Source organism: Emydura macquarii, unplaced genomic scaffold (assembly GCF_026122565.2).
Source record: "Emydura macquarii macquarii isolate MOO-44397 ecotype Brisbane River unplaced genomic scaffold, CSIRO-AGI_Emac_v2 contig_1230, whole genome shotgun sequence".
Classification (NCBI taxonomy): Eukaryota; Metazoa; Chordata; order Testudines; family Chelidae; genus Emydura; species Emydura macquarii.
In genome coordinates this window covers 17,195,489-17,214,822 of record NW_027131367.1, presented here as the reverse complement: position 1 = coordinate 17,214,822, position 19,334 = coordinate 17,195,489, and the positions used below count along the sequence as shown (strand labels likewise).

General features: G+C 37.8%; 1 protein-coding gene across 4 annotated transcripts in view; it reads right to left on the bottom strand.

Annotated features, from left to right (window-relative positions):
* Nucleotides 1-19,334, bottom strand: part of TBCD (tubulin folding cofactor D) — a 228,356-nt gene that overhangs the window by 120,615 nt on the left and 88,407 nt on the right. For all 4 annotated transcript variants that reach the window (XM_067547679.1, XM_067547678.1, XM_067547681.1 and 1 more), the window contains 2 exons: nucleotides 11,980-12,136; nucleotides 1,331-1,388 (listed from right to left, as the gene is read on the bottom strand). In XM_067547679.1, coding sequence (XP_067403780.1) covers nucleotides 1,331-1,388; nucleotides 11,980-12,136 — 215 coding nt within the window. The remainder of the gene's footprint in view (nucleotides 1-1,330; nucleotides 1,389-11,979; nucleotides 12,137-19,334) is intronic.

Sequence of the window (19,334 nt, the reverse complement as noted above, 5' to 3'; positions counted from 1 at the left end):
AGTAGCTGCCACCCACTTGTTGAAAGACGCATTACGCAGGGAGCATATTATACCAGTACTCTATGCTCTGCTCTTGCTACCTATTAACTTCTAGGTTGAGTGCGAGGTTTTCGTTTTAACCCATAAATGCCACAAATGGTTGGGATCTGGTTACACAGACAATTGACTCCCTCCCCAAGTGATAATGTGGCAGCTTCAGTCAGCAGCTTGAGTTTTTAGATAGAGGGGGCCTGTAAGAGACAAAGATGCCAGAAGGGCATTTTCTGTGAAGAATCTTCCTTGATTTTGGAATACATTAGCCCCATTAAGAGACTAGATTTCTCAACTTTCTCACTATGCTACAAGCCCACCAGTCTTTTTGGGCATTTGGAAGATGATAATTCATATGATAGGGGCATATGGGTTTGTTGATGGATATTTTTTGCCTTTTGTGTTATTCATATGGACAACTCATTAAGCATGTTATAGGTTTTTAACTTTTGCATGAGATATTGTTTATTCTAGTTGTTGTAAGATTGAGACTCCTTCCTCAGGGCTAGGATCTTTATAAGGAAGTGAAAAATCCAATCTAATCAAGTTACATACACATTACATCATAAGGAATTGCATCCCCAGGCATAATAAGCCTCTCCTCTCCTACCCTTCTCCTGCCCTACACTCGAATACCATAACTTCCCCTCCATATATTTCCTCCTCCTTGATATAGTCAAGCATTCTTCCCATCTTTTTGCCAGCATCACAGTGTCCTGAACAGAGTTTCTATAGGACACACTTTGGTGTTGATGGCCCTGCTTTCTCATCCTATCTAGATACTTACACAGGTGACTACCTTAAACTTCCTAGCTCTATGGCAAGAGCTTCAATTTTACAAGGCAACCTTTTTTCTTCTACAAAAAAAAAATTGTTTTAAATTTATACACTGCAGTTAGAAAATGACAATGGACATGCAATGAGAACAGAACAACTTCAGACTAGATGCCACATTGACAGCATTGTTAAGATTCTGTACAGCTTTATATATTAGCAGTGACCCTTATGTGATTACGTATTATATTAGTGTATATATATTACTCAACAGCTCTTTCTGAGAGTATTATGTTGCACTATGGAAATGTGGTAACAATAGCACAGATTTTAACTATGGGCCCATTATATGAAATGTACAGCCATGGTTTTTGTATTTTTAATATGTACTCAGACCATTTTCTATAGGGGTTTAACGAAGTACTTACTGTTCATGACGTAAAATATTTTGTTTAAATACTCTAACTCCACATAATTAGCTTGTATTGCAAGCAAACTATAAAGGAAAACAAGTCCGATAACTTACTGAGGCAGCTCTTCTGCAGTTAATATCACGGTCAAACACTGCAGCTATTACTAATGCACTGGGAAAGAAAAAAACAATATATAAGTAATGAAAACATAAAAATTAATAATTTACAAACAACATTCCAACATTTAACCTTCCATTTGAATATTCAATATTCCCTTGAAAGTGCTTACAATTTCTTAATGCAAATCAGAGTTATAGTTTAATCAGATCTGGCTTGCTAACTAAATATTTCCCTGTACTCATAGAATTGTTTCCCACGTTTTGGAAATTCAAGAAATGTGCCAGCAGCAAGCCTTGTTCAAGCACGGTTCACATTACTTTGTACAGAGTTGGCAAAAGAGATACTGTACAGTGACAATCCGCAACAGAGACATATTATTAAACAGGTCTTGCAAACTTTTCTCATTTGTAGAATGGAGACATTCATAAAAGAATATCTGAAACAGAAAACCTTAAAGGCAATAGCATATCTTGTCAATTCACAGTATACAGTCGTTTCAATTTGCATACCTACAGCAAAAAGTTTAAAGCATTAAAGACGCACGTTAGACAGTTGGTAGTTTTAGTGTAATCAAGGTAGTTTCATGAGGCTTCGTTAACAAATAGTGTCTTGCTGTTCTCAGAAGAATGTGAGTTATACACGAATATGACTATATTTTAAACAGCGAGCTTCCTGCCCCTTTTAATACACTAAATAAGAACAAATGCACATGTGACATTTTTAAGTCAGGTCATTAGGGGGAAAAACAATCCAGAGACATGATTAGGCATAGCGTAACTCTCTGCATCTCTTACAGGAGTGTGAAAACTAACTTATCACAGCTAAAACATGTCTTGTGCAGCACTGGATATAGTATTTCACAGTTCTAACATAATCAAGCTCTCCTCCCACATTGGACAACAGACAGCAAGAAGTTAAGGGGAATACAAAATGAAAAAGCCAGCATCTGGCCTACTTGGCAATTCTGACTAATGCTCAGCAACACTAGACAGTGTCTATTCAAATCCATGGGATGGCTTAAGAATGTGGGACCAGCAAGAATTGTAACATTGTTAATATTATCCCATTGCTTTTTTCAATACCAAACTTTTCAGTATTTTAATGAATAACCTTCACTTTACATGAACATATGTCTTTATTTTAAATATATTTATGCCAAAATGTTTTAGACTACATTAAAATAAAACTAAATTAGGATTTCAAGACATTTTTAAAGGATTAACTTTTAAATTCAATACAAAGTAATTTTTTTCTCGTCAATAGCGTGTTTAATAGACTCTCAGTGTCAGTTCTAGACCAAAGAATCAGATACCAGCCTCAGTATATTATCTCTGCTGCGAAATGGTGATAGGCAAAATTACAAGTCTGGAACATAAAATAATTACTCTCTGCTCTACTATGCTAAATTTTAGATCACAGAGCTCAGCAACTGGTGGTTATTCCCCATCTTTCAGTAATGATTTATAGAAGACAACACACTGAGGTCTTAAGTCACTAAGATGTTTTTTTAAAACAAAGTATGCTCCAATACTCTTACTAGTATACCATTTAGTAGTATCAAATATTTTGAAAACTGAACTACAACTGAGAAACAAAAATACGACTTTCAATACATTATCTGTCTGCATGTTCACTTACTCCCCTAATTTACAATGGATCTCCCACTCAGTGCAAATGAATAAAGTAATATTGTATTACAATATTTGATTAAAAGTCTATGAACATACCTTTTTGTACTAAATGTACTTAAGACAAAAGTAAATCTATGTATTAAGTTGTCTGTGGCACACACTTACAATTGTACCCTGATTCTCTGACAAGTTTTTGTTTTTTTAACTTAGCAGGACGTTAGGCTTGCACACAGTGTCTAACTTTTCTGGGATTGGAATCAACATAGCACTTTTTCAAACAAAAACTAAAAAGTAATAGGTTACAAAACTACCCCACACGTCAACACAGTAAGTCAAATGTAAGGTATATGTAAAACAAACCAAAGTAATGAGAATCATACAAGACATTCCAATCACATACACTGCACCTTGAAGCTTAGAGGATTCATACAGGAATGCTTATATTATAGGAGTTACAGAACCACAAGATGATGTAAAATCTCTGCTACAAAAAACATGAATAAACCATGCTTCCCAAGGATGAATTACAAAGCAAATTTTTAACATGTGAAGTGTATTTACAATGGCACTAGCCTACCAAACAAAAGAGGAATCTTTATGCACAACAAATCATGATTTTGCACAGTTCAATACCCATTCACATTTTAACAAGCTGGTGTTTAAATATGCCACATAACAGGAGAGGTGTAAAGTATGTCCCAGAAGATCCAATCTACAACTCTAGAAACCTACCTCCAGCATTAAACTAACTGCTTTGGCAAGTAATAGCTATTTCAGCAGAATCATTTAAGCAGAAAATTATTCCTTTCGGACTCTGAAATTCTTCATTACTTTATTTATTGGCTCTAGGCAAAACAGGAAAGGTAGCTGAAAGGTAAATTCACAATGGCTTTGCTTTGCTTCAGCATAAAAATATTAATTACACAGATACCATCAAACAGCCCTGTATTTAGAGTACTCACTATCAGAGTTTCCTGTTAAAGAATACTGCACTATTAAAACATAATGTAATATAATGTACATCTACACAGCTTCTGTAGCTTCAATCTACTTCCAGCTGAGAAAAACAAGACAGACAAGAGGGAGACATGAAATGAAGAGCAAAGATATACAGAGTGGTTAATCTTATTTTCAAAGAGGATATAACTCATTGCACTGAAGAGAGCTAAAGAACTACATTAAATACTTTGCTAATATTACTTTTCCATGTGAGTAAGTGCTGTCACCACAAGGATTTGTGTGATTATAAACAAAAAGGGTGATGATCTGTATAATAATAAGTGGGACAATAGGTGACTACAATACACTCTTTATTAAGATGCAGTTCACAACTATACAAAAGTGTGAAAAATCCCTGGACTAGATTACACTTCACCAGCACACAAAGGCCCATTATTTTTCTTTTTTTATCATGTGTGGGATTTATACACACTATCATTTGGGGGACATGGAAGGGAATTTGAGGGATGTGTGTTTTTTGGCGTCAGCAACCCTTTAAACTCAAAACTGAATATGCACATTAGGAAAAAAATTATGCTGGTAAAGAAAAAAGAACCAGATTTCTGTTTCAAGTTTCCAAAGGACTAATATGAATCATGATAAGGTCAAAACATTAACCGTAAATTATGAAACATTTTGACAGTGTCCTTTTGTGACATGAACTAACCAAGCCAGGCAGTTCAGTGTTACACATGCTGTCCTTAACTTAACTATGGGATAGTTTTGCTAAAACAGCAGCTACTGACAGAATATCAGTTTTAGCTTTTAGTTATCTACCATTTTCTCACTTTCTCTTGTAACAGGGGTATCTTTAGTGGGATTAAGATGTGAAAAGCAGCTCTATAAAAAAATCTAGCATCATTTTATTCTCTCCCAATAACTTCATAATTAATATGCTGCTCTTAAAGATTAGAATCAAACATTACAAGTTTTCAGGTACCCGTTTGAGAGCAAGTGCTGTTCTTTCTGCTTTATAATTAAACGGGGAAATGTAAACTTGAAATCTAATCAATGCCAAAAATTGAATTCAAAATAGTTTCAGGTTATTACACCTCACAGAGGCCCTGTAGTCAATTTTTGTAGTTTACCAATAACCTTTTTTTAAATGTTTTCCCTCTCTTTTGTTGGTGTATGAAAGACCCACACAAACAAAAGGGAAAACTGGCCTAGTGACCACACAAGAGAAACCATGATGCAGACTATATACTATTGTACTGTTGCTCAGTTTTATTCACTTCTCAGCATGTAAAACAGAGTTAATTGCCCCTTTTTAATGGTTGCATTAAAAAGAATGCAAGCCTTTTCTCTATGGTCATACTAAGAATATTTAAAACCCATCACACTGTGTTAATTAATTGTTTGAGTTCATTTTATATTTTAAATAAATGCATGCACACACTCTGCTGTGATATAAAATGAGACTAGCAATGTGAACAGTCTTTCTTAGATGAAACACGTTTAAGGAGACTTCCCCTGTTTGCTTTCATTGTGGGAGTTTATGTTACACAAACAATGTAAAGAAACAGTTCATGTCAAACAAAGTGGGATGGTATTTTTTTTAAGCCAGGTACAGAAACTTGTCTTGACTTGTTTGGAACTTACCGCACCTGATTTCTAACAGGTAGAGCAAAGAACGTCTCACTTATTTGAGTCTCCAGGAGACACCTTTTGTAGTTCCTTTAAGTATATTTAGCTTTTTGTTACAATACTATCTTTAGCTTAACTTATTTTGACTATTAGAAAGAACTGTGTTGGAATCTTTAGTGATACTTTACTCTCAAGGAGTTGTGGCACCATACTGGAAAACAGAATTTAGCAACAACTAACTTTAAAAGACACCTTAATATTAAAACTAAAGGGATTTGCATCACTTCTTAAATAAAAATATCAAGAGGCCATAGCAAGGCTAGCTATATTATGTGAAAACTGTGCGTATTTCAGTAAATAAATCTTTTGAAAAAATACTATTAGTAGAGATTGTAGTAATGGGGCTTAAAAACAAAACACTGTAAATGAAGAAAAAAGGAAAAAGGCAACAGCATTTAAATTCAAAATTAACTTTTAGCAAACAGAGTTACACTACAAAAAAGCAAGACAATCCATCAAACAATGCAAATTCTATTCAACAACTCTCTTCTAAAGACAGTATTCAATTAACAAACAGGTTTTTGTACATAGAAGTTATTCTCATTGTTTCATCCGGGCACAAGATGTAGCTCAGAGCAATGCTTCAAATTTCCTGATTCTACAGGACAATCTTGCCCTGAAGCAAGCTACCTCGGTTTATCCGATAGCCACACCCTCTTTTTCTTCTTACCACAAACACCACACAACCGCAGGGAAGACTAAACTTCTGCACTCCTATATTGCACGCACTATTTGTAGAGTACAGTGCTACACTGAATTGGGAAGGAAGGCGTGGGGGAGAGAGTAGTCAGTAATTATAACTTAGCAAAAGAGGTACAAATGCCAAGGACAATCCATTTATTGATCACTTGTGTCACTTTCTTTAGGGACATGAAAATGCCTTCCACCTATTCAACAGTTTAATATAATTAAATATATACATGGAATGTGACAACTGAAGCACAATTTAGAAGTTATGCAAAAAAATTCTATACTATAGTAGAAGTGCATTTCCCTACTCTCTTTTTGCATAGTAGCTTTAGACAAACTGATAGAACATCTCTACTTGCTAATGCACAGCTGCTTCTTAGTATAGAATGTATTGCTTTGGATTTATTTCTGGGGAGAATGGGAATGTATTCCCATGCCTCACAATTCTTAAACTGCACACTATTTGCACTCTCCTACTACAGAAGAAACATTCACTAGTTTTAAGTATAATGGGGGCGGGTGTTAAATCAAGCATTATAAACAAATAGTAAATTTCCTAAAGAATACTCCCAATATGATATTTTTGGAACACATGAATATTCGAGAAGACGGTAAGGCAGTCCTGCAATGAATTCCGCAGGTTCCTTACTTTTTAATTATCCATGCTCCCAACAATTTTCTTTTTGTGTTGTATGTGAGCTTGTAGTTTGGATAGGGCAGGGAAGGGTTAGAACTACTGTTCCTTTAGAAACCAGTTAAACCGGACTTTAAAAAACAAACAAACACTCCAAAGGGCACTTGTGTTGGTTCAGATACCAAAATAAGGACAGAAATAAAAATAGTCAAGGTAAGTATCCAGATAAAAGTACTATAATTCTGAGACAAATACTTTGTTCATCTACAATTTTGATTAGTTAAGAGGAGTAGAACTGCAGTCACAGTAGGAGTAAGAAGTCCAGATCCTATTGGCACCTTAACAAGTTTGTCACATCACTATTCTGAACGACGCTTGTTAATAACACAGCACGTATATCCACAAAAGGGCAGAGATGAGTCACCATTTTGTGAATCAAAGGATTTTCCCTGTAAAGCAAAATACTTTTCTTATGAAGGAAGATTCTTACATATTTTTGTTTAAAATAGTTTTATCACCTTTAATAAGTGTTAAAATTAAATCCCCTGTTTATCTACCGAACAGGGTCAGCACAAGAATTGACAGAGCAGTTTCCCCCACTATGTCCTACCAATGTACAGTGGCTCAATTAAAAAGTTCTTTCTTTTTGCTAATTAGTAAGATGTTACCAATTTTATCAGTGCTCTTCATTAGAAGTAAAGGGAATGCTTGTTCAAACGAGTAACACTTTACTTACCAGTGAAGGGTAAACTAAAAAAGCCCACACTTTTGGTCTGTAACCTCAGTACTACAACGTAAACTGGTAATGGGGCAAAAATGTAGTTCAATTACCATGCTGCTTCTCTCCTGAGACTGCCAACAAGAACGTCAATTTACATCAAAATTGATGTAGACATGAAATGGATCATCACTTACTTAATTTACATACCCACTCAACAACCATCATATAGCACCAACTTTTGATTACTACCAACCTTTCAATGCATTTACTCTATGACCACCACCTTGTCCTTCAAGGCTGATACCTACCTATGTTGTTACACTCCTCCCAATACAGTAGTGTGTGAGCACCTCCAGCCAGTAAGTTAGTTTTGAAGGACTATGAAGGACAACTCTTTCAACTCTCTATCCTTCTAGGTCAGTGGTTCTTAACCTTTCCAAACTACTGTACCCCTGAAGCCTGAGTCCCACCCCCATGGGGCTGAGGCATGTAACTTAGTTTCATGGCGCCCCTGTGGCTCCAGGCAATTGCCTTTCTTGCCACCCCCAATACCAGCTCTGCACTTGCGACCCCTCTAAACCCGCAGGTTGAGAAACACTGTTCTAGGTAATGTGTTTGTGATGCAGGGCTCATATGTTTGGAAAGATTCAAATATAGCATTTTAAAATGTGTGTGGTTTTTTTTAAGTAAGTTAAATTATTACGAAAAATAACACTGGTTAACTAGTTCTTATTTTTACAGAGGGGGAAGAATGTGTTTCTGCTGGGTAACTGAACTCATAATGAACATCAAGTTCTTTGTTCTGAGATGCTGAGTTTCGCATTTTCAAAGGTAGCCAACAATTTGCTTGTGGCTAAAAGTATGACTCTTCTTAAAGTGAAACAGCGACACACCTAAGGCTAGGTTTAAAACAACAAAAGGAAAAAAATGTGTGTGATCATTGTATTGGCCTCTAACCAAGGTGTGCTGACACAACAGGTGAAACTGTGTGTCATGCTGTATTTGAATAATTTTTATTACCTGTTTCTCCTCAGAGAGGCAACTTTACCTCTGAGAGAGCTCAAACTAAGTTGTTATACTCAGAAAAGACACTGGCAAATCTAACTACAAGAACTTTTCATCATAACTTTATGAGAAGACTTGCACTAGATAAAATATACCTCTCAGCTATGCAAGCAAACTCAGTTTATAGATATTTGTGTGCAGTCTATCACTGCTCAAACCAGTCCAGACCCTCAAGAATTTCCTCAGCCTCCTCCCATCCAACTGAGGCTAGCCTGTGCTGGCATAATCTCATTGTGATTTGATATTAGTATTGTAGGCAGGACAGATGACTTATCTGGGTCTGGCCTTTTATTAAAAGGGATACCTTTAAGCCACTTCTGAAACCCTTCCCAGAGACCTGAAAGCCAAAAGATTTTTTCTTTTCCAGGCTGATCAACTAGAGCTTACACAGCCCCATGGTGTCCTTAAAAACTGTACCCAGATTCTGCCAAATAGTTTCATGCCATCAAATGATGCATTAATCAAATGAAATCTAAAGAACAATCTGCATCCCACATATAGACCCAGATATTGTTGAACCATGATAGAGCAAAGGAGAAAATGGCACAAGTACATAAGACAAAAGAAAGAAAAGCATGATAAAAGCAAAAGAGAACTAGACTGTCTATCAGACTGCCCCACAGACAATTCCTCAAAGACTCTTCTCTCATCAAAGGCACCCTACAAATTGAAGGAGCAGAAGAAAATCAGAACAAGGTGAAACTTCCTTATCCATAAGGCAGTGACCCCATGATCTCTGAATTTTCGTGTGCTTTTTTTCCTTTGCCTTGTGTTTCAGCGACAAAAATAAAGTGGAGGAGACAACAACTATAACTAGTTTCAGTTGCACAGGGTGGAGAAGGAAGAAAGGAGAGGGATGGCAGATAGGAAATCACAGTACAGGCGCAGGGAAGGGAAACTAGATTCTTAGACAGCAGGATTTAATTAAGATACCAAAAAAGCTTCACGTCTAAGGAGCTAAAAGAATAGGAGATGATCTGTTGAGTCTTTGAACAAAAGGGCCTAGATAGGACTGCTGAGACTGTGCAGACAAGGAAGAGGAGAAGTTGAAAAAGGTCAATCGAACTGATCCCAAAGAATGAGGTGGGTGTGCAGGTTTCATAGACTGTCCCAAGAAAGGCTGTGTTAAAGGAACACAGCAGATAGTGCATTGCCTACATGTTCCTGCCGAAATCAGTAAATAATCCTGTGTCTCCAAAGATGACATGATGCTGTCAATCCTGGAGAGCTGGACATTACTGCAGCAATCACAAGGATCCTGAGAGAGACTGGAAAGCAGGCTGGAACCTGACTGGGCACCACGGCTTCAGAGCCCGAAGGATTAATGTGACAGGAGAGGACACCAAGTAGTAGCAGAATAGGGCAAGAAGGGAAGCCTAGGATTAAAAGAGTGGACACTATTTTTGGAGATCAATGCCAGCTGGCCAAAAGCTACTTCAGTGGAGACAAGAACAAAGCTACTTAAGCTATTGCTATAGACGAGGAGCACTGGAAACCTTGAGCTTGGCTGACTAGTCCTAGTCTTTGCCAGAGCTGCAATGTCCACGCGGTTATTTTTAGCATGCTAGCTCAAGCCCATTTGGCATGTCTATCACCAGACCTTGGGAGGTGCACACTCAGCTGCAGCACAGATATACCCTAAGGGACAAGAGGTGGCACATTTCTCCCTCCAAACCACAGAGAACAAAGTTTATTCCTATAGTGACTCTGGACTGGCAGAGGGCTACTCCATTAAAACAAAAGAACTGGAAGGTACAATACACTTTGCTCGTTTAAAACTAAACCATAATTAACAAATTCTTTATGATAAAGCTTCCTGTAACAAGTAGTAAAACTCTACAGTACATTCTGCAAAAGAAATGAATTTTTAAAAACACAAGACAACATTGTACATCTCAGTTCTTAAACCTTTCTGAGAAACAGGGAGAGACTATGGCTGAAACATGTACCAACTAAGAAGTAGATGGATAAATGAAGTGCAAATAAATAAGGTTGTATTAGGGATGGACTCTCATTCCTCCAGTTTCAATTAAGCAAGAGGGAAATATTGCTGGAGAGTACTGTGTAATTCAATGAGATCTTTTGACAATACCTTCCAGTACAAATTTTTCCAAAGTAAGCCAGGTCTAGTATCTAAAGCAATAATTCCACAAAAGCTACTTCAGACACCTGTGTCAGCTAACCTTCACAGGAATTTTTTTAATGGACCATTCAAAGGAGAATCAAAAGAAATATTCATATATGAAAGCCAAAAAGATCTAAAAATGGCTCACTAGATTGAGAGTGGGAGTCCAGGTGTGGTCTGCTAGACTAGTGCTGCTCCAGTTGCAGGCTGCAAGCTAGAACTGGCTGTGGAGGAGTGCTTAGTGGACTGCACACCTTGCTGTCTAAGAAAGCAGCAAAATCCTTGGATCACTAGAAACCAGTGAGTGTCTGGCAAAGTAAGGGGAAGAAGCAGCTTTAATCATTAGCCTTCCCCCTTGCTGCTGCTTTCACTCCACACCACTCCACATACCTGCAACCCAATTCTAGAACAGAATACAGTTCCACTTTGATCTAAGGCACTGGAAGCTGCAGTGGTTTCACAGCCCCTTGGAGTAGCACTGCCCCAGAGCTGAGGACTGGGCAGAAAAGCAGGAGAAATGGAAGGAGCCTCCTCCCCAAGCAGCATAAGTCCCTCAGGAATTTTTGCTTGCAGATTTCTTTAGGTTTAACTTCTGTTTTGTAGCGATGGGGGAATACAGGAAAATGAGTCACCGCACCCAATCAAAAACATTTAGGTCTATTAAAAATGGATTTAACAGTGTTCTTTGAAAAAAGTCAAGTAAAATTTAGATTTCAGTGATGAACCTATGTCCGGCATAATTGCTGGTACCACCAAGAGCAGATAATTTTTATGCCTTTTTTAAAAAAAATTCTGGACAGCCAGAAAGCTGTTCTGCTGAATACAAAGAGAAAAAACAGTGAGAAGTTTTACAGCTCATCTAATCTCACTGACATCACCTGTGACAATGAAGCAATTTTTTAATGAAGAAAATACTTCTCCTTACTGGATGTTTTGCTCTTGAACAACATTAACAAATTATCCTTACTTCATTTTTAAAAGATTGCCTTAAAGTTTTTAGATGTGCAGGAATTGTAACGTTAACCTATGTTTTAAGTTCCTGCAGTCTCTATTTGCTCTCTTCCACTCAGAGTACTGTAAATAGCCTAAAGAAAAGAATGAATTCTCAGTTTCTCACTGTAGCAACTCACCTTGAAATCTGATTAACAAATGGCCTCAGTTCTAAGGGATCATAGGCACGAGCAAAGGCCCAGCAAACATAGCATGCTGCATCTCTTACGTTGGAACCCACACTGCAGGCTCCCCGCTTCTCATCATATGTCAGTGCTTTTAAAATAACAGGAACAACTGTTAAGGGAAGAAATACACAAGAGTTAGGAATATGAATATACAGGTAACAACAAATATACAAGGCCACTCAATATTAAATAAGTTTTACATTAAAAGGTATAAGGAAAGGTACATATTTGCCTAGGTTTACTGAAACGAACTGAATGCTGTTCTCAGTGAATAGCAGTTGTGGTTTTAAAGCTAAATTAACAAGCAAGGTTTTGACTTAGCATGCCATTTTGTTTCTTAACTAATAATCTCTTTCTTTTCTCATCCCCCTCAGCTGTATTTCATTTTTTTCACAGTAAAAGTACATAGAAGGCAACACCCTAGATTAGCAAAGATTTAACAGAGAGTACATTGATTAAATATTAATGAGTCCACATAAAGAATATCTTGCACTGTTTTAAGCATCTTGTTAGAAAGGTGACATTAACAAAATAAGGAAATACAGCAGAAAGCTGCTTCAATGATAAGAAAGTTTGACACTCTAATCTTTTTACATTGCTGAAAAACAAAGTTGATAAAACTTTTTGCAGATTTGTTTTATTAATTAAAATCAAAACACAGATTGCTATGCCTAAAATTGACACACAGTGTGGTTTTGGCAATAACTGTTAGTTCCTGGACTTTCCTTTGAAGATTCAAAGTACAATGTGTATATTTTTTTTCCCGGCCTACACACACTATAATGCAGTGATCCCCAAACTTTTTCTGTTGTGGCCCTCCCACCCCCCATAACGAAACCTCTGCACCCTCCTCCCCCAAACCATGGTCAGGAGCCAAGGCTGAGAGCAGGGCCAGTAGCTGAGGCTGGGGTGGGGCTGTAGCCGAAAGCGGGGATGGGAGCCAGGGGCCAAGGCCTGCAGCTGGGAGCTGGGCTGCGGCCAGGGCTGGGCCAGAGTGGGGCTGGGTGATGCTCTCTCCCCACCCCCTGTGCGGGCTGGCCAGGGCCCCACCTGAATGTTCCTCCGCACTCCCCTAAGGAGATGTGCCTCACAGTTTGGGTACCACTACTATAGCGCAAAGACAGGAGTGATGAGAAGTGAAAGATTTACTTATGGGATACAAAATAATATGCAGGCTCCACTTTGAAGAGTTCCACTATAAGTCACATAACTGCACATGTTCCACCATCACTTGTAAACTACTGCAGGCACTGCCTGTGGTGAAAACACCATGTCTGAAATTTTGCCTTCAGGTGCCTAAAATGGAACTATTTTCATAGTAACGTCGGTATATTTTTAGACCTGTCATCTTTGACAGCATGCCCTAAACTGTACACAAAATATTGATTTAACATTTACCACTGAAGAAGAGCTCAGCATAAGCTCAAAAGCTATTACCTCACTCACCTTGTCTCTGTAATTTACCACTGCAGTCAGTAAAGTGCAAAGTAATCTTTGAGAGAGTGACACTTAATAGTTAATGTTTTAAAAATATATTTGCCCATTAACACTCAATTTCCAATCTGCCATTCAAATGAACAGTTAGAACTATATGTATAAAATTGTCCCTAATTCCCCCAAACATCTAGAAGTATCGAAGATGATCTAAAACCTCTCTAAATAATCCAGACTCACTTGCAACTATGGGGAAGAAGATTCACTGAAAAATTAATTTCCCTACAGAAACTGCAGAAATTGGGCAATATCACTGAGAACCATAGAATACGTTCTGAAACAGTCTGCATGACAACTCTGGGTGATGGAGAATTCAATTCAGCAACTAAGGATCAATTTCACTCTGCTTCTTGCCCTTTTAAATAAGGTCAAGTATAGTATCAGTTTAATATCTCATGCACCCTTCATTGGAGGACTACATCCTACAATTTCAGGGTGGGTTAATGAGATCTTTTCAATCAATAATTAGCATGGTCCTCTTTGTTATGGGAATTATGCATTAAACATTCCACAATTGAACACATTAACATTGCAAATAGTTCCTGTATAATATTTCTCTGGCAACAGCCAATATGTGAAACTGACAAATCTCCATCCAAGTCATTTATACAGCTGCCAGATCTGAGACACACTACTGAGCAGGCGCATACTATGATCATCCCATGAAGCAGTTTCTTCAGCTGCCAGCACCAGGAACATTCAAGCAAAATACATAGTATTAGCAGAGAGACAGACATGTTGTTCAAAACACAATTTTACAACTAACTCTGGGATTTAATTTGCCAAACAGAAATGAAATTCTCTCTCTACCCACACAAGTACTTTCACAGCATTTTAGGTAAGAAGCATAGTTTTGTTTTAGGGGTTGTGCATTATGAATAGCATTTTCTCCTCCCCCCTCATCTCAACCCTCCTACTCCCTAGTTCTAATTCCCACTGGATCTGAGGTCTACTCCCTTCATACTTTTTATGTTCCCTCTCCTAATGTCTGTGTATCTCTTTTTCTCCTTCCTCCATGTTTTCTGAATTTCACACTCTGCCCCCCACTTTAATTTCAGTGACAACAAAGCTGCTTCTACAGCAGAGAAAAATGAAATTGGGTATTACAAAGTATCACGGCTGTAAAGTTAATAACATGCTTTAAGAATAATAGAACTATACAGAGTTTTAAAACTAATGCATTCATTTAAGCACCAGAAATATACTTTTATTTTAAATGAGATTTTACAGTGGACTTTTATTTGTGTTTAGAATTGTTCTTAATAAAATTTAACAGTAGTAGACATTAGAATACTATTGTTTATTTCTTACTATAGCACTGCCCATCATACTACAAAGTAATAGCTAAGTCTTAAAAACAAATACTGGCTTGTGAATACTATAAAATAAAAACAACAACACAGTTCACTTTGGTTGGCCAATATCTGTTGCAAGACATGTTCTGAACCGTCTGACACTTTTTAGTTAGCAAAGGCGTTGAATCAATCAGGATACTGACCTTGAACTCAACACTGTAATGAGTAGATAGGCTCTGAATATAGCAGAAGCCTAGTGTAACAACTTCACAGTAACCGGTATGGCTAAGCAGATGGGTTGCTGCATTTTGTACCATTTGGAACGTTTTCTTTGTATGTGACTACATTCCAAGATATAAGGTGCAACAAACAACATCATCATGAGAGCACAGTTCACATGACCAGGATAGACTGCAGATAGAAGCAGGTGGGTTTTCTTGCTGCCCTACGTATTTGGGCTTCCAATAGCACTAAATAGTTTAACAAGGCTTCTAAAGATGCATCATAACAATGTGAGGGCAGATGCCCTTGATAGAGATGTTATAAAAGAGAGAAATTCTTCAATGCACTTTTCCCGCCAGCAGTCTTGCCTCAGTAAGGCTTCAAGTACCTATTTTTCATCCAAATACTGAGAAAGGTTAAAGACAGTCCTGTTTATGTTTGGCATAAGAAAGATGTGGAGCCAGGTGTTGTCTATTATTGTTGGTGCTTTTGTCCATGTCTCCCCAGCTCTCAGAATGGCTTCACAGAAATCTTCAATGTTGAAGATTAAGTCTTGTAGGCCAGCACAGGTGAGGATTTTGGAGGTGGAGCATAGTTACCCACAACTACCTCTACATTCTGACACAGAGGAAGGACATGAGACATTTCAGTTTCTTTTCACCCATGCAGCTTGTCAGAGGCTGGACAGGAGCGTTTGGTGATCAGCCTTATAAAATGCCAAAGAGGCACCCAGAAGGATGAGTATGGATGCACTGATCTTGTCTACTGAGAAGAGGTGGTCACCCACAAAGCTAACAAATACTCTCATCAGTATATCCTGCCAGAAAGCCTGGCAGAGAGATTTAGGACACCAGCAGCTAACTAATGTCTTTGGAGACTCTTTTCTAGCTTCTCAATTGGCTTTCTTAGAAAATGGAATTTAGACACAAGACAGTATATAGCAAAGTCTCTGCGTTTCAGCAATAGGGTTTTTGTCGTCTTAGTATGGTCACACTACTGCATGCTTTAGAGAGTGAGTGGTAGAGTCCCCTCATCAAAGGGGGCCTCGCAAGTGTTTTCTACCTTCTTTTACCATGCAGGAATGGCAAGGTTATAGGTAGAGACTCCTATTGCCATCAATGCTTCTGCAACTATTTTTTTGGGCAAAGTTCTTGAAAGGATCCTGTTGTGTTTCTGGTCCTGCTATCACCTTGTTCTTCTCGTCTATGAGACCATGCTGGTTGCAGGCAATGGTTTCTGTGAAATAAGAGGATTCCTGATAGCATGAGTTGTATTCAGGGGTTGGGAGAAGGTAGCATGGGTTCAGAAAGCAATTTATGGTCCAAAAGTATTCTGCAGGACATTATTTGCTTGCCTCTAGGGGCTGAATGGGGTGTGGTTGCCTCTAAGGGCTTGTTAACTGGAGCAGCTCACTGTGAACTTAAACCAAGGCTTCCTGATTTACTGCTGTCTGAGAGTTTCCAGGTTGAACAGAAAATACTTGTTTTGACCTTTAAAGCCTTAAAAGGCCTAGGACCTGACTACTTAGTACATCACCTCTCTCCATCTGCCATATCGTGAAGGTACTCAAGCTAGAGCTCACAATATAAAAATGGGGACACTGCAGCCATAAGCCCCCCATCCCACCAAGCTTTGCAGCTCACCAACCTACCTCACACCCAACAGCCACACCATTTGGTCCAAAAGAGACACTAATTTGTTGATCTTCAGGGTACACTAAAAAGTTCATCTTTTTGCAGGAGCTTCATGAATAGGGAAGTTGCCTAAGGCATAATTTTGAGGAAGATGCAAATTGTAGTTAGGCTGCACCAACTATTCCCATATGCAGTAAAAACTGCTGCTTGTCTTATCTTCATGGCTATTTGTGGCTTTAAATAACTGTTAAATTTGTCCAGGGTTCATAAGTGCCCTTTTTGTCTGTTTTATAAATATAAAATAAATAAGTACAACTATCAACAGTGAATACCCCTGAGTGACAAATTTTTTGTCAGCATAAGTGCTAGTATAAACCAGGCCTTAGTCACATGGGGAAAAATGATAAGAATTGAGTCAGAGTAAAACAGAAATCACGAAAGGGCAAGTCAAATGAAAACCCCGTAACCTAACTAAACTGGTCAAATGCAGTCACAGTCACAGCAGTAAAGTAGCGAGAATATGGTTGAGACAATGGGCAAGTGAAAACCTCGGCTCCTACGTCTTTGGGAGTTCCCCTCACAAACAAAATTGGAAAAGATCATGTACCTTTTTATAAATCTTACTGCCTCTATAGTATGTATGGAGAAAACAGCTTTGAACAACAAATTCACAACTCTCAGGTCCTAATTTCAAGGATGAGGAAGGCCCTGAATAACTTTGAATGAAGCCTTTCACACAGTTCCTGTAACATACTGTCAAAGTTTGTCAAATCTACTAAGTTTCCTGGAGGGCCTCCTTTTGGCAACAAGTCCAGAAATATAATTTAAATACATTTCTTTCTAGATGGCGTGTAATTCAATAAACTAATAATGCCTGCAGAAACAAAAGCCTCCAGGGAAACAGAATGTAACTCTCTTTGTGATATCTAATATGCAGACCACACTGTTTCTCATAAAGGTCCTTAGGGATCAAGCATTCTATTTATTTAGGCCTGGTCTACAATATAATTAGGTCGACGTAAGGCAGGTTATGTCAACCTAATTCTGTAGGCGTCTACTCTAAAACATAGCTAAAACATAGCTCCCACTGATGTAACTCGCCCACTACACCGACTTAATAACACCACCTCCATGAGAGGCATAGCACATGAACTGATGTAGTTAGGTCGACGCAGCGTCAGTGTAGACACTGCATTGCTTATATTGACTGTTGCTGCCTTTCAGAAACTGTCCCACAATGCCCTCCACTGGCAATTAAATCGGTGCAAGCGCTTTTGGTGAGGAGGCAAACTGTCAACACAAGGATAGTAGGGTGGAAGTGTAAAACCGATGCAATTACTGCGGTGGCTGTACGTCGACGTATCTTAGTTTGACTTAATTTTGTAGTGTAAAATTGCCCTTAGTGAATTGCCCTCCGATCACAAGAAAAAAAATTGAATAGTAATTAATTAAATGTCAATATACATTAGATCAGTTTATGACCTTTACTTAAATCACTAATTATTGGAAAACACTAAAGCCACAACAAATGGGAAAGGATGTATTGAAAACAACTTTTAAAATGGATTTTAGCCTGATAAATAAAATAGAGTAATAATGAGAAAACATTCAAGGTATTCATGGTCCAACAGGACAACATAAATATTATTCAAAAGAAACATGGGGCATATAACCGCTCTTCAAAGGAAAATGGCACAGCAAAGTTGATATTTGGGCATTTTCTTTTCCATTCCTGAAATAAACATCAATACCACCATCTTCAAAAATGCAGTCTAACTCGATTTGAAAAATGCTGTATTAACTGATGGAAAAATGGAATTAGCTGGCTCTACAAGAACGCTGAAAAAGCTCCCAGAGGCACTTTTACAAAATTGCTACAAATTTCCTTCAGCAAAGACTGATTACTCCACTACTTTGGATGTTTATGGCTGTCCTCTCCTCCCCCTTGAACTGAACAGGACTAGAGAGAGGGACGAGCAGCTCCTAAAACATCTATCTAGAATATGTAGAAAGAAAAACTGGGCAATTTCAATTTGGAGAACACATACTTGAGGTCTTATGATGCCACTAATATTTCTAGTGTTTCTATTAGAGATGAGAATTTTCTAACACACAACTGCTTCCTAACACAAAAGCATCCTCAGCTTCGGGAAATTCTATAATCAGACTTACTCCGATGGATAAATATGAATAGATCATTGAACTAAAAAATCAATGCCTGCCGAGGTGCAAGTGATGATGACTTGTTTACATTAATTATGTGCAAAGACAATACAACTGTAACTAGCAATACACATACTCGATGCCTTAAGGGGTCAGTTTCTCAAAACTGAAAACAATCATCAGCAACTCTGACTGGAAGAAAAATTTTAATAGAAAAAGTAGAGACAATTGGGAGTTTAAGAATATTTACTACATGCATCAAAAAAGTACAATTCTACAATTACAAAGAAGACTTCTGTTAAAACACACTATCCTAGTTAAGAAGGAAAGTGAAAAAAGGAATTTAAAAAAAGGTAAAATATATTACAAATGGGAAAAAGGTGAAGTTTCCCAAAATGACTATAAATTAGAAATTATGAAATATTGACAATGGATGAAAGCTAAAGGTGTCAATGAAAAGTCTATGGCCAGAATGGTTAATAAGGAATCATTTAAAAAA